The sequence below is a fragment of the Rousettus aegyptiacus genome, unplaced genomic scaffold, assembly GCF_014176215.1.
Source record: "Rousettus aegyptiacus isolate mRouAeg1 unplaced genomic scaffold, mRouAeg1.p scaffold_m13_p_3, whole genome shotgun sequence".
NCBI lineage: Eukaryota > Metazoa > Chordata > Mammalia > Chiroptera > Pteropodidae > Rousettus > Rousettus aegyptiacus.
The window spans coordinates 35,989,400-36,003,203 of record NW_023416306.1 but is presented as its reverse complement, the minus strand read 5'-3'; the positions used below and the strand labels follow the sequence as shown (position 1 = coordinate 36,003,203).

Sequence of the window (13,804 nt, the reverse complement as noted above, 5' to 3'; positions counted from 1 at the left end):
TTCACTAAGGTAAATATATGGTATAGTGAATGGGTGGAGTTGGAAGTTAGGCTGGAGGGATCTAAAAGGCCCTGGAGGGGTGGACAGCTCTGTTGGGCTAGATGATGCGGGGGGAAGGTTGTGGGTTCATCTCTCTTGAGTTGTCCCCTCCCCCACCCTCAAGAACCTTTGATGCTTGTGGCATTGTGATGTGGGCCTGGAACTGCAGTCTAGAATGTGCCATCTCAATGCCCTGCTGCCTGATGCAGCAACGCACTTCGACGACGTACACCATGTTCTTTGTCTGAGGAGTCTTACTGCGCTATGTTTGCACTTCAGCTAGACTTCCTAGGTATTCCCATCTTTGCCTTCCTGTGTGGGGTGGGGATCCTTCTCCTGTCACTGAGCTACCTAAACAGGAGCCCATGTTTCCCACTATTTTGGAAACAGAGAGAAATCAATCAGGTAAGTAAACCAGAGTCCCTCAGAGACATTAAATCTTTCCAAATAGATGTATTAAATGCTAGTTCTGCTTTAGCTACATCTCACAAATTTTTTATGCTGTAGTTTTGTTTAGTTTAAAATTCTTTTTTCTTTTGAGACTCCTTCCATGACCCATGAGTTTGTAGTCTGTTGTCTAATCTCAAAACATTTTGGGGTTTTCCAGCTATCTGTAACTGATTTATAGTTTAACTACATTATAGTTTGATAACATGGTTTGTATGACTTCTAACCGCTTATATTTGTTATGGGTGTTTTGTGGCCCAGAATGTGATCTGTCTTGGAGAATGTGCCATGTGAGCCTGAGAAGAATGTGAATTCTGTTGTAGAAGTATTGTATAAGTGTTAATTAGGTCAAATTGACTGATGGTGCTGTTTAGGCCAACTGTACCCTTACAGATTTTCTGCCTGCTGGATCTGCCCTTTACTGAGAGTGAAGTTGAAGTCTCCAATCACAGTGAATTCATTTCTTTCTCCTTGCCATTCCACCAGTTTTTACCTCACATATTTTGACACCTTGTTGTTAGATGTTAGGTATTGTTGTATTCTTAACATTCTTAAGTATTCTCTTCTTGGAGAACTGACCCCTTTGTTGTTACGTAATGCCTCTCTTTATCCCTGATAATTTTCCTTGTTCTAAAGTTTGCTTTGTTTGAAATTAATATAGTTAGTCCTGTTTTCTTTTTGCTGGTGTTAGCATGGTATATGTTTTTGTCCATTTACTTTTAATCTATCTGTATCTTTTTACTTAGAGTGAGTGTTTTGTAGACAACATGTAATTGGTTCTTGTTTTATAATCTACTCTGACAGTCTATGACATTTATTGGTGAATACAGCTCCTTCACATCGACTAATTTTTTCCCCACATATTTAGGTTAATATCTACCATGCCTGTAACTGTTTACTTTCCATTCTATTTCTTTTCTTTTCCTTTTATGCCTTTTATGGATTCAAACAAGCATTTCATATTTAATTTTCTCTCTTAGCACATCAATTATTTTTCTTTAACAAGTGTTTTAATAGTTGCCCTATAGTTTTTAATATACATGTTCAACTAATCTTTATACTTCATATAACCTTATAGCACTTTAGAGTTAATGCAGGTACTTTAGTTATTTATCCTGCTTGCTGTGCTCTGAGCCTCTATAATGTATGAATAATCTTCCATTAATTTTTGAAACTTCTTGGCCATTATTACTTCAAATATTTCCTCCTTTCTGTTTTTTACCTTTTATGATTCCAATTACATGTACGTTACATATTTTGAAACTGTTTCACAGTGCCTGGAAATTCTGAGTTTTAAAATTTTTCAAAAATTCTTTTTCTCTTTGCATTTCGGTTTATAAAGTTTCTATTGACATATATTCAAGCTCACTTATTCTTTCCTTGCCTATATGCACTCTACAGATGAGCCAATCAAGCTATTCATCATTTCTGTTACAGTGTTTTTGGTTTCTAACATTAGCTTTTGATTCTTAGAGTTTCTCTCTCTCTGTTTATATTCCCCCTCTTATGTGTTGTTTCTTTTTTCCATTAGAGCCCTTAACATATCAATCATGGTTAGTTTCAATACCATGTATGATAACTCCAAAATGTGTGTCACATTTAAATGTGAATCTGATGCTTGCTTTGCCTATTCAGACTACTTTTTGCTGTCTTAGCATGCCTTGTAATTTTTTCTTGAAAGCCAGCCAAGATGTATTGGTAACAGAAACTGTAGTAAATTGACTTTAGCAGGAAGTTGTTTTCTGGCTAGGTGTTTACTGTGTTTAATATTTAGTGAAGTTGTATATGTTAGAGGCTTCAATTTCTTTTAGTGTTCTTTTTTTCCTCTTGTGTGCTCTCTTTAGGCTTCCCTAAATCTCTTCCTCAATTAGACTTGATGCCTCACACTTCTTTCAGCTATAATTGCCTGTTACTATCCTGGAGTTTCGTTGATGTGTAGTGGTAAGGTGAGGGGGAGGAGATATTATTAAATCTTAGACCTTACCTGGGCCTGTGTCTCTGGGCTGTGATGTCCACAGGTGTTTATGAGGATTTTTTTTTCTTTTCTATTCACTGTTTAGATGAAGCAAGAAGTCTAGAAGGGGCTGTGTTTGAGTACTTTTCCTTCTTCCATGTGGAATAAGGCTCTGGTATTCTCTTCCCCAACCGAGGCATCTTCTATTATGGACAATACTCAGATAATATTTCAAAAGGTTTTCAGAATGGTTATCCGACTCCTTACTCTCCCTGTGTGGCCAGAAACATGAGTTTTTCATGGCTTTTCGTTCTGAAAACCTGGTGAGGTTCCTGGAGGTAAACTCCATGAAAGGGTGGGCCGCCCCCCCCACCCCCCTCAACACAGTGACTCTAGGAATTTCTTAGTCTCATGCTTACCAATATGCATCCTCCAGCAATTTGTCAAAGGGCTCTATTAAGTGTTCCTACCATGGCTCCAGTGCCCTCTGTTCCAGATAAGCTGATCTTGAGTATGACTCTGCATTCACCTCCCTAAATATTTTGGGTAGTAGTTTGCCCTGCAACCTCAATTCTCTGATGGCTCCAAGAAAAGTCATTGATTTTCTGTTTAGTTTTTAGCTTCTACAGACTGAAGAGATGACTCTAAAGCTTTTTAAATGTTGGAGCTAGAACCAGAATTTTCAACCCAAAGGATTATTTTTTATTTTCCTTTTCCTTTCCCAACATTTATAAATAAGTTTATTTGGGTCAGCGAGACCCCTAAAATGGGAAGTCTGAGGAAAAAAATAGAACATCACTCTTCTAGGGGAAGAGATCAGGTAGGTCTATTGGTTCAGGGAAGACTAAGGTTTCTATCTGAAGCTCACAGACCATCTGTGTGGTGGTAGATTTTCCAATAAAATCTGAGACACAATATTCTGTAGCTCTAGGGTTATTTAGACAGTTTGGGGTCTCTGCAGGACAACAGAGTCCCCAGGACTTCATCATGAGTCAAATTCCCATGTCAGATGTCACTTGACTAAGCCTTCTTTTGTGTTGGGACAATCAGGAAAGCAGTGCTGAACTTTGGAGAGACTGATAATGGAGGCTGGAGCCTGGGCTCTGTCCCAGGTTATAGGGTCCTGTCTGAGGGAGTTACAGACACGACTGTTGGCCTCAGATTCTATGGCCTCCTTAAGCAGAGAACTTCAAGTATGAGCCTCATAGACAAAATCCCTCTTTGAGTTTTTCAAACGCGGAAAAACTAAAAATATTTTATCATCATTAAATAATAAAAGGAACACAAAATTCTGATAATTAATACAGAGAAATATTATTCTTGGATCATAAGTGTCTGATTTTCCTAGGGAAAGGAATGAAAGAAATGAGTTCCAACCCCTCATTATTTTCTTTTTATTCTCATTGACAGGACAGAGTCAAGAGGAGAAAGAAAGGTGGGACACTTAAAGGTAAGGTTCTACCTATTCCACCTGAGCCCTCCAAGGCTGACACATTCTCTCATTTCCTCGAGGTCCCAGGTCCTGTTCTCTGTCGATGTTAGTTGCTACATACAGCAATCTCAGAAAACGGAGCCCTCAGAATAGAGACTCATGGGAAGGCAATCAGATCCCGAAACACTTCTCAGGTTCCTGGCTCTGCTGTCCTGGGCATGAAGCAGTGACAAACCTGGGCAATGAGTGAGGCTCTATAGGTGGCCGTGTGAGATGTTGAGTCAGAATTTCTTTCTCTTGACTTTGCAAAAGTACTTTGATTTCCTGGAAAATTAGACTTCTATTTGAAATGACCACTGACCAATGTTTCTCAACAGGTGGTTTTGAGTATCACATGGGAATATATATATATCCTTTGTGAATCCTTTGTGAATGATACAGCAAGATACATCTGAGCCTGTTAATGTCATTGACCATGTTACCTGTATTTTAATTCTTGGGGCTCACCAAGTCCAATCTACCAAGGATACCACTAAAGAACATTCTGATTAGCCTCCTGTAAGATCTCTTTGTTTCTACCTTCATCGTTCTCCTGGTTTCCCAGGTTGGAGAGCTTGCCGGAGTGAAGTAGAGGAGGCAAGGAAGGTGCTTTCTCTTGTCCAAAGGTGACTAAACATTACCCCTTTGTTTCTATAACCCTTTTTATGGCAGACTGTATAAATTTCTAGGGCTTACTAAAGGCTGGGATGGATATGGGAGGGAAAATCCTCAGTCAGAATGTGAAAGTCTTTGGGAGGGGGATAAAAATGTAGACTGTGGGATTAAGGAAGTAGGGAGATATGAAAGGACAGTATGCAGTGGGAAGCCCTACCCTCGCCAGACCTGCCAAAGTCCCATATGTTTGTTCTGGTCCTGGCTGTAGCTTTGTACCTCCTGTCTCCTGCAGACCTCTAGGCCAGCATCATGATACCATCCGCTTTCGTCAACTGTTATGTCCGGACCCCTCCTGTGATGTGTGTAATAGCACAACTGCTGAAGTCAATCAGCTGCTGTTCCCAGAGATTCTAGAAGACGCTACTCCCTCTGTGTCTCCTTCGGCTTCCATAGTTCCTGTGACTGAGTCATCGTATTCTCTGTCTCCTGCCTTCTCAGCAGTCCCACCAAAAGACCCAATCCCTGCCCTTCTGCCTGAGCCTTTCCCACTGCCGCCCCCTATTCTCTCCACTGAACCAGCGACCACCTTAGCTGACTTTCTTTCACCTTCACCACCCAGTCACTCTCTGCCACCAGAACTTTTTCCTGCCTTGAAGCCCAAAATCCCAGTGGACAACTCCTCTCCCCAACCCCTTGCTGTTATCCCTCCCCCACCACATGACACTCAGAGAGTGGATCCTGTTGTCCATACAGAGGCTACTTCATCTCTGAATACCATCTTCTCCCTTGAGTCAACCATTTCCCAAGATATCAAGTCCTCATCAGGTTCATCACAGACTATGAATCCTATTGACTCATTTTCTTGTCCAAACATCCAAACAGATCTATCTATTTCACCACCACCAGACAACACTTTCACTGTGACTCAATCTAAATCAAATTCCGTCTTATTGAAGCCTGTTTCAGAGGACTCATGTCCAGATAGTCCTGGCACATTATCTACTTATGTCCCAACAGTTGCAGTCCCTAATCATTCAAACCTGTCAATTTCAGACTTGTCCTGTTGGCAGGCATATGCCAAGAATATGTTCCTCCCCACATTACCGCACTCTGATATTCAGCGAGAGTATGTTTCCCTCCACCTACCAGATACGTGCCACTGGGGAGACTCTGCTACAACGCACATGGAAACTAGTAGCTATTCTTTCCCTAGCCTTAACATTCAGGCACATTTGGAGAGACAAATACAAAAGAGAGTTGCTTTTCAGATTTTAGAGAAGAAAGAAATGAAGGCAGGATCATTTTCAAAACATATGTTGTCAGAAAACTATTGGACATCTTCATGGAATTCACTGCAGCCATTTGAAGTAGAGGACATGACAGCCCCTAAAACTGGCTGGAACTATGAAGACAAACCAGAGCAGCTGCACATTAGCCAGGAGCTCTTTTATGTCAAGACTTTGGGGGGAAACTTGCAGCAGAAATATAGCCAACTCTTCTGGGGGCTTCCCTCTTTGCACAGTGAGTCCCTAGTGGCTACTCTCCTGGTTTCTAGAAGAAGTTCCCCACTAGAGTCTCGCTTTGTCTTATTCAATGGAATCAATAATGCTTCTGCAGTCAAAATGCAGCATTTAGGTTCTTCACCACCTCCTAATTTCCACCTCCTTCCCCTACCCAATATATATCCTCGACCTTTGCCTCAAATCAAGCCCCCATCCCAATCTTCCACTCAGGTCCATCCCCAGGCCCACCTTCATCCCCGACTTCCTATACTATCATCTTCTCCATTCCAGACTAGGGAATGTGGAGTGTCTTCCCCTGTATCCCAGGATGAGTCATACTCTCATATCTTGACTGAAAATGAAGACCTAGAATGGCCTGTGTTACAGAAGAGACAGGAAGGTTTGTGGGGTTTAGACCCTGTTCTCCAAAAATCTCAAGAGGCCATTTGTCCTCAAGATCCCAACCCTCTGTTGGCCAGCCAGCCATCCCATGACTATGTACCAGTTTCCACCCTTCCTGGAAAATTTCACATCACCAGTGAACCTGAGGAGAAACTGCAGCTCCATGTTCCAAGGAAGACAATCCTAAGGAGGTGCCTTAATTCCTGTAGGAATGTAGACTCCCTAGCACTAATGGTGCCTCAGAGTAAATTAACAAAAATATCTCAGGAGCAAGGCAAACATGCTCATTTACAACTCTCTGAGCTTCAGGGCCAGAGTAGAAAAGATCTAGCCAAGCCTGAATTGAGCCTCTCAGGAAGTTTCTATAAGAAGTTTCCACAAAAGTTTCAGCTAAGAAAGGACATGAGGAGGAATCTTGGGTATATTCTAGAAAAGAGCCCAGAAGACATCCCACGGAGGGACTCAGAACGTTACTTTCTGAAGAATCTGAGGGCTACCTCAGACACAGGACGTAACTGTGTGTGTCACTCAAGTAATCACCTAAGAAATAAATTATTAAATGTCTCAAGGAGTGACCTTGACCAGGATCAAATGAAAACGATTCTTAGATTACATCTGAACAAGAAATTCTGGCAGATCACTGCAGGGAGGATCCCTATAAGTGTGTGTCGTTCCTGGCTGGCTGAGGACAATACATCACCTCCTGGGAGTTCCCAGACCAATATGGAAAACACAAATTCCATAGATACAATGGTAGGTGATGTGTCCTGCCACATTCCCACTCTAGAGCTCTCTTTTCTTGATCCCAACACCCGAGAAGTGTTAGAAGCCCACATTATAAGGTTTCGTGTGAATCAGAGGTGGGGCCTACCCCTCAAAGTTATTGAATCCATAAAATTCTATACATCAAGAGATGTCAATACATGGCCTCTTCCCCAATGTGGCTTTTCCTCCTCAGCCACCCATATTTCTGGGGCAGATTCCAAAGCTGAGGTTTCCAAGACTCTTGAGGGAAGCTCTAAAACTTTTCAGGGAAGCAAGGTGAGAACAAAAAACTCAGTCACTATTCTGGATCATCCTCTCCTGGCTTCTTCGTCTGTGGACAGTGAAGGACAGAGGGCCCTGAAACTATCACATGCTGATATGGACTATATGCCTGTAGAAGACATCCAGATATTTGAGCATGGCAGACAATCATTTCAGCTTGTCACTCACAGCACCATAGAAGATGTGAGTCAGAATGAGACTGTAGTAGATGACAGTGGCTGCACGGAGGTGCCCACGAAGCAAGCTGGGTCTAGACCTGAACCAAGGGATGAGAACATGAATTCCAGTGATAGAGCAGAAATGATTCAAGGCCAAAGGGCAGTGGAGAAGAATTTAGAACATTTTTTCATGTCCAACATGTCCAAGGAAATATGCAACGCTGAAGAAGTGTATGCTGTTAAATCACAATCTTGCAACCTCTTGACAACCAGGGAGTTGGTAAGCTCCCAAAGGATAAATGTCGATAGGAGTAAAGTAGAATCTCCCCTGATCACTGAATGTCACTCACAAAAATTATTGTTACCCTACAGTTCTAAACCATCAGAACTGAAAAAGGAGGTCCTTGATGAGTTAAAGTTCAAACTGGAGAGCTGGGAGCAAAGCCAGGCTCAAGGCTCTCTCATTGACATGTCTTCTACTTCAGACAGGTTGCCATCCCAGTCTTTACTGACTCAGTCTCAAAGCATCTCCACTGGGGACATGGGATCTTCCCAGGTACTTAATGTCCAGTTGGAGGACAGCAGAATAATCAGAGATCTGAGGCAGCTACCCTGGGTCTCTAAGTATGTTTTACGGAAGTGCCAGGATAATGATTTTCCACCTGCTACAAAGACAGTGGGACCTCTGGGCTCCAAAGTAGGAGAATGTGGAAGTGAGGCTTCAAGGGTAGTGACATCGAAAGCCAGAAAGAAGAGCCACCCTGTTGATGATGGAGAATTAGAGGGTACTTTATCATCTCTGTCACAGAATGAACAGTTTCCTCCTGATAGTTACTTCAGAAAAAAGATAAGACAATTTTTTCAGTGGATCAATTCCAAGAGAAACATCAATATCCAGGAAAGCCCTCAGCAGCAACACTCAGCTGAAAGCGCAGCTATCTTTGTGGATGTTGGGCCTCCTGAAAGTCATGGGGTCATGAAAGCTATGGAGAAGATCCTAGAGGAGAAACTGGCACGTACGTGCAAACCTGAGGCCTTGGACTTAAGTCAGCAGAAGGAGGAACTGCAGGCCGAGGTCGACCCTGACAAGGGATATTCCTCCAACTATGGGGATCTCTCTGATTCACAACAGGAGGAATGGGCAGGTAGCAACTGCTGCAACCAAGAAGCTGTCTCTGCTGACCAGAGTTGTCTTACAAGTGCTATACGGAACAGAATCAGACATTTCCAGAAAGTTAAGGACCAGCTATTATGCCAGAGTCAACACCCTTCCCCACCCTCCAGGGAGCTCATGCCTGATCCACACCCCACCTGCATACATGAAACATGCCGGGTCTGTCCAGGCACCCTTACCCATGATGAAAGCACTGTTTTAAGAGATTTGACTCTTCTATTCAAACAAAAAATGCTTCTCCAGCACTTCCAGGAAGAAAAAGTCCCTATCCAAAAACCATTTGGTCCTTGTTGAGAAACCTCACAGTTTTCATGATAACACATCCTCTAATGAGAACAATCGATCTTTAGCACAACCAAGGATATTGATCCTTGTCAATAAATGTTTCTTCTGCTGTAGAGTCTTATTGTCTATGTACTGAATGTGGGAGGGGCATTCCATATCCCTCGATATGCTTAGGGAAGGGAAGAAATTACTTCTGCTCTTGTTGATTTCCTCTTAAGGTTTCTAAAAGATGATCAGCCCCATGTAGGGGGCCTGAAAGTGGCTTTCTCATTTTTTTTTTTTTACTGGGGTCCTTTATTTGATCTTCTCAAATTTCCTGTTGTTATAACACTTCATTTTTAATATAGTTACTTTGTAACTATATTTTTAATATAGTCACACACAAAGTTTACTCTAAACACTTTAAGCTTTTTCAAAGTGAGGAAAAACTATTAAGCCCAGAATTTGGCTTAAACTTTCTTTTTATCTGCTCCCTCAGTATCCTGAACTAGATACAGGTGTAGAGTGGGGTGAGTTACCCTTGCAGAATATAGCCAGAATTCCTCCTTTTTGCTTTTAGAAGGTTTTGGAATAGAAAGTGCGGAAGGTGGGTGTTTATGACCTTAAGTTATTGGTAGGGAGAAACAATTCTATTGGATCTCTTGGTGAGGAATATATGTCGTCTGCTCCTAAGAGCTCTTGTCTCCTTCATGTAGTTTGGGGTGATAGGCCATGTCCCCTTATCTTACCCTAATGAAAATGGGTAGCAGGTCACCCTTTCCCCTTCCTCTATACTTACTGGAGAGTTAGGGAGGACAGAACTTGCAGCTCTGAAAAGGACCAGGGATAAGAATATTTTCATGAAAGTAATGGCTTATTTTCATTTAGAAAAAGTTGCTGAGTCCAGAATATCGTACAGGTGAAGCCCCTGAGTAGGGCGCATATTAGTGGGTTTTGCAAGTATGCACATTGGGTTGGCCAAGGTAGGCTCTAGGAACTGGATGGGCCTGGCTGAAGAATCTGGTATAAGTAGGTATGAATCTGCTCAAAGTCAAGTTTTGAGCTCAGCAACAGTATATTCCTGCTTATGAGAGCATCTTGAGGAACTGGACAAGCTCTTCCTGATTGTCAGGGAAATCTCTTCAGGATGCTTAGCTTGATAGCATTGTTGCCAAATTAAGGGATAACTTGGCCATCACCTGTTAGTCATTAGGCAACCACCCAAAATTTGTCAAAAAGGAGACAAAGTAAGGAAAATGTAATGGTGGTGTGAGAGGGAAAGGAAGAGAAAAATGGGAATAACCCCATCATTACAACATTACCTTACCTTGATCTCACCTCCTGGAGACTAATCAGGGCTTGGTAGAGCACGATGATACCATTTCGGTGGAAGAGTATGTGGGATAATTATTGAGCATGAAGAGAGTATCTCCAGAGATATTTCAGGGAGTTTGTCCTACTTGTTTCCTACCTTTCCAGCCATGTTATATCTTACACCAAGGTTACCATAATTTAGAGGTATATTAGTTATCTATTGTTTTGTAATGGATAACCCAAAATTTAGTGCCTTCTGAAAACACATTCTTAAGAGCTCACGGTTTTTGTGGGCCAGGAATCCAGGCAAGGCCTACCTGGGTTCTCTGTTTCACAGTTTCTCACAGGCTGCAATTATGGTGTCAGCTGGAGTTCATATTTCCTCTGAAGGGTTGATTAGGTAAGGACCCACTTTGTGGGCTCACTTACATAGTTGTTGGTGGAATTTAGTTCCTTAAGGCCTGTTGGACTGAGGTCCTTAAATCCTTGCTGGCTGTTGGCTGTAGTTGCCTGGAGTCTATCCCCAGTTCCTTGTCATGGGGACCTCTCCAACATGGCCTCTGGCTTCATCAAAGCCAGAAGAGAGTCTACTAATAAGATATAAGTTACAAATTTTTGTGAACTAATAATGGGAATATCTCTTTAGCTTCCCCTTACTCTTTCAGTCAGAAGGAAATCACTAAGTCCAGCCTACACTCAAGGAGAAGGGTAATTACACATAGGTGTAAGTATGAGAAGGTGTGGGGATCATTGAAACCTGGATACAACATTAAGTTTACTGATGCAAAAGTGGCTAAGTGCCAAGTGGATCTTCTTCTTCAATCATATCAATGACATCAAGGTCAGAGGTGATTCATGGTTAATGTAGTGGTGTCTGTAAAAAAAACATCAAAGCAATTGGTGCATCCAAAGGAGGAATGAAAGGTGGCAAAGGAAAGGTGCCATGCATAGGAAAGGTAGGTGGTATGGGGTAGGTGGTACCAATCAGCATGAATAGTAAAGTGGAAGGAGCCCTTAGAACCACCTGACTCACTACTGCCAGTATTTAGTCTTAGAGGGTAAGAAAAATTAGGTGCAATGTGGCTCATCCTGGCTCCACTACAGTCTCTTCACTCTGCCCTAGCTCCCAGCCCATAGCCTAAAGAAGCAACCTTCAGCTCCTGTAGAGAAAGCAAGGCTTCTAGAGGAAGCAAATCCTATAGGTCGTAAGGTTTACTTTTTGTTCTTAGTACTTAATTGAAAAAAGCACATCCATCATTTCGTATTTGTTTCTCATAGCTTGAACATCAGAGAATGAGTCACCCAATTGATGGAAAAGCCAGCACTGTCCTAGGGAACTCAGAGCATGCAATCCCCATTCTGGGATGTTTTTCATGTACCCATGGCCTGAGGATTTCTAACCATGGAAGATGTGGTAGTGTAAAGAGCCTGTGTTACTGGCCTGGAGTCATATAACAAGTCATCCCTGGTGCCCACTGCATCTATTCAGAGAAAAACTGGGTGAGATGAGGAGACAGAAATTGCACACACAGAATATCTAGGAAGTGACCTGTTTTAATGGGGTGGCAGCACTGTCTGAGATTGATCCCACAATATTGTTGTGCTTCTAGGATTATATTCCCTTTTCTCACTCCTGCTCTTATGGGAATGCCAGATGGTCACAGAAAGCAGTAAAGTATGTTAGCTGAAAAATGGCTGGAGACGAGGATCGATTTCTCTAGGAAAAGGTTTAATGTGCTTTGTGCCCATACTCAGAAATCAGAGTGTTATATAATTTCTATGGGGTATCATTTACATACTATAGTGTGGTGCCTGAAGAATTATCACTAACATAAAATACAATGGAATGGGCTACCAGAAGTTTTACAACCTCGTGCTCACACTATGCCCTAATGTCAGGGCAAACGAAATGCATGAATCAACTGGTACCTTGATGTGGACTGGGCATAGGGACCAGAGATCTCAGCTCCAGTCACTGTGAATTTCTCTGTTGCAAGGTGCTTCCTAAGAAAATAAGATTCCTAGATGCAGCCTACAGAAGGATTAACACTGAGAATTGTGACCTGTTCTTCAGTCTCAATGAAAAAACCTAGGCTATGAGAAGGGGTACTTCTCTTGAGTCTTTTCTTCTACAACCTCCGTTGTCCCTGGATCACAGTGTAAATTAGGCTGTTTGTCCTCCATCATTAAGGAAGCCAAGTGGCAAGTTCAGAGACTTGTGGAGGCTGCCTCCTAATCTCTCCTCAGAGACTTGGGGTCTGTTTATTTCTTTATTTGGGGGGTAGAGGTAGTTCATATAAAAAATTGATTATTATGCAAATTTAGCTGTGCTTCACTGTGAAAGGAGGTTGGGCTGACAATGACGAGAGGGTAATTTTTCTCTGTAGGAATTCTTGCCCAGTTTTAGGCAACCTTCTTTTAAGGCAAGATATTTTACCAAGCTATTGATTGATGTTTCTACTCCCTGCCAGAGGAGACTCAGAAGGGATAAAATTATTACTATTATTATTATTATTATTATTAAACTTTCCCCCTTTGTCTTCTACGAACTTTGGGTCTGAGGAGTAATTAATGGTCTTCAAATTTCCTGACCGCAACAGAAGTTGTGAGGCACCTGTTATACAGTCCTGTCCAAATTCTCCCATGAGAGGAAAATTTGGCTAGGCATTTCAAGGAGAAAGAAGATAGTGGTTCATGCAGATGCTTGGATGAAATAAGTAGAATTGCCTAAAGGTAACAGTAGCTCCAATTACTCGAGAATAGGCATGTAAAGATGAGTTCCTTAAGTGGGATGGGTTCTATGTGAAAGTCCCATAGAAGACAGTACAATTTTTTAAGGGATGCAATGTTGTTTGCTGAGATGATTAAGCATCAAGCTTCATATTTTATATAACAACACACTGCATTGCCCACAGTTAGCACAGAGGTGTGTAGCCATTGAACATTTAATGAGCCAAATGGCCTTTGACATTGAATATCCTAGTGGCAACCATGATGGACTCGATAGTCTCCGCTCTTCAAAACTCCAGACTCTATATTATGTCTATGAAAATGTCTGAGAGTTAGGCTGGTCTCAGGCAGGAGGGTTCATACTTGGCTCTATATTCTGGACTGGCTTCATTGTGAAACTTTCTGTCTGGTAGCATCCACCAAGTTTCAGGTACAGCTGAAAATGGTTGTCTTTCCCACTAGTCCTTTCAAAAGCCCCACTGTGCTTTATTATCTCCAGTTAGGTTATCCCTGATGAATCACTATTGTCAGGGGATGAAATAATGTTTTTGGCTAAGGCTGAGTTCTTAATGGAAGAGCGTCAGGGAAAGATCACTCTACTAGCACATGGACTGATACTGAGAATGGGATTAGTTCCTCAAAGGGAAACAGAAATATTATTTCCAAAAGGTGAGTGAATGCTGGGTG

At 42.0% G+C, this 13,804-nt stretch overlaps 1 protein-coding gene across 1 annotated transcript; it reads left to right on the top strand.

Annotated features, from left to right (window-relative positions):
- Positions 1-303: 303 nt before the first annotated feature.
- LOC118615073 (spermatogenesis-associated protein 31D1-like) lies at positions 304-9,103 on the top strand. The gene is made up of 5 exons (XM_036239515.1): positions 304-444; positions 3,851-3,890; positions 4,477-4,537; positions 4,819-4,957; positions 5,342-9,103. The coding sequence occupies exons 1-5, from the start codon at positions 304-306 to the stop codon at positions 9,101-9,103; spliced, it is 4,143 nt and encodes a 1,380-aa protein (XP_036095408.1).
- The last annotated feature ends 4,701 nt before the right edge of the window (positions 9,104-13,804 follow it).

Excerpts from the sequence above, each read along its gene's own strand:
- LOC118615073 (XM_036239515.1), top strand. The coding sequence starts at position 304 with ATGTTTGCACTTCAGCTAGACTTCCTAGGTATTCCCATCTTTGCCTTC. Across the intron at positions 445-3,850 it reads AACAGAGAGAAATCAATCAG|GACAGAGTCAAGAGGAGAAA; the intron begins GTAAGTAAACCA and ends TCTCATTGACAG. Across the intron at positions 4,538-4,818 it reads GTGCTTTCTCTTGTCCAAAG|ACCTCTAGGCCAGCATCATG; the intron begins GTGACTAAACAT and ends TGTCTCCTGCAG.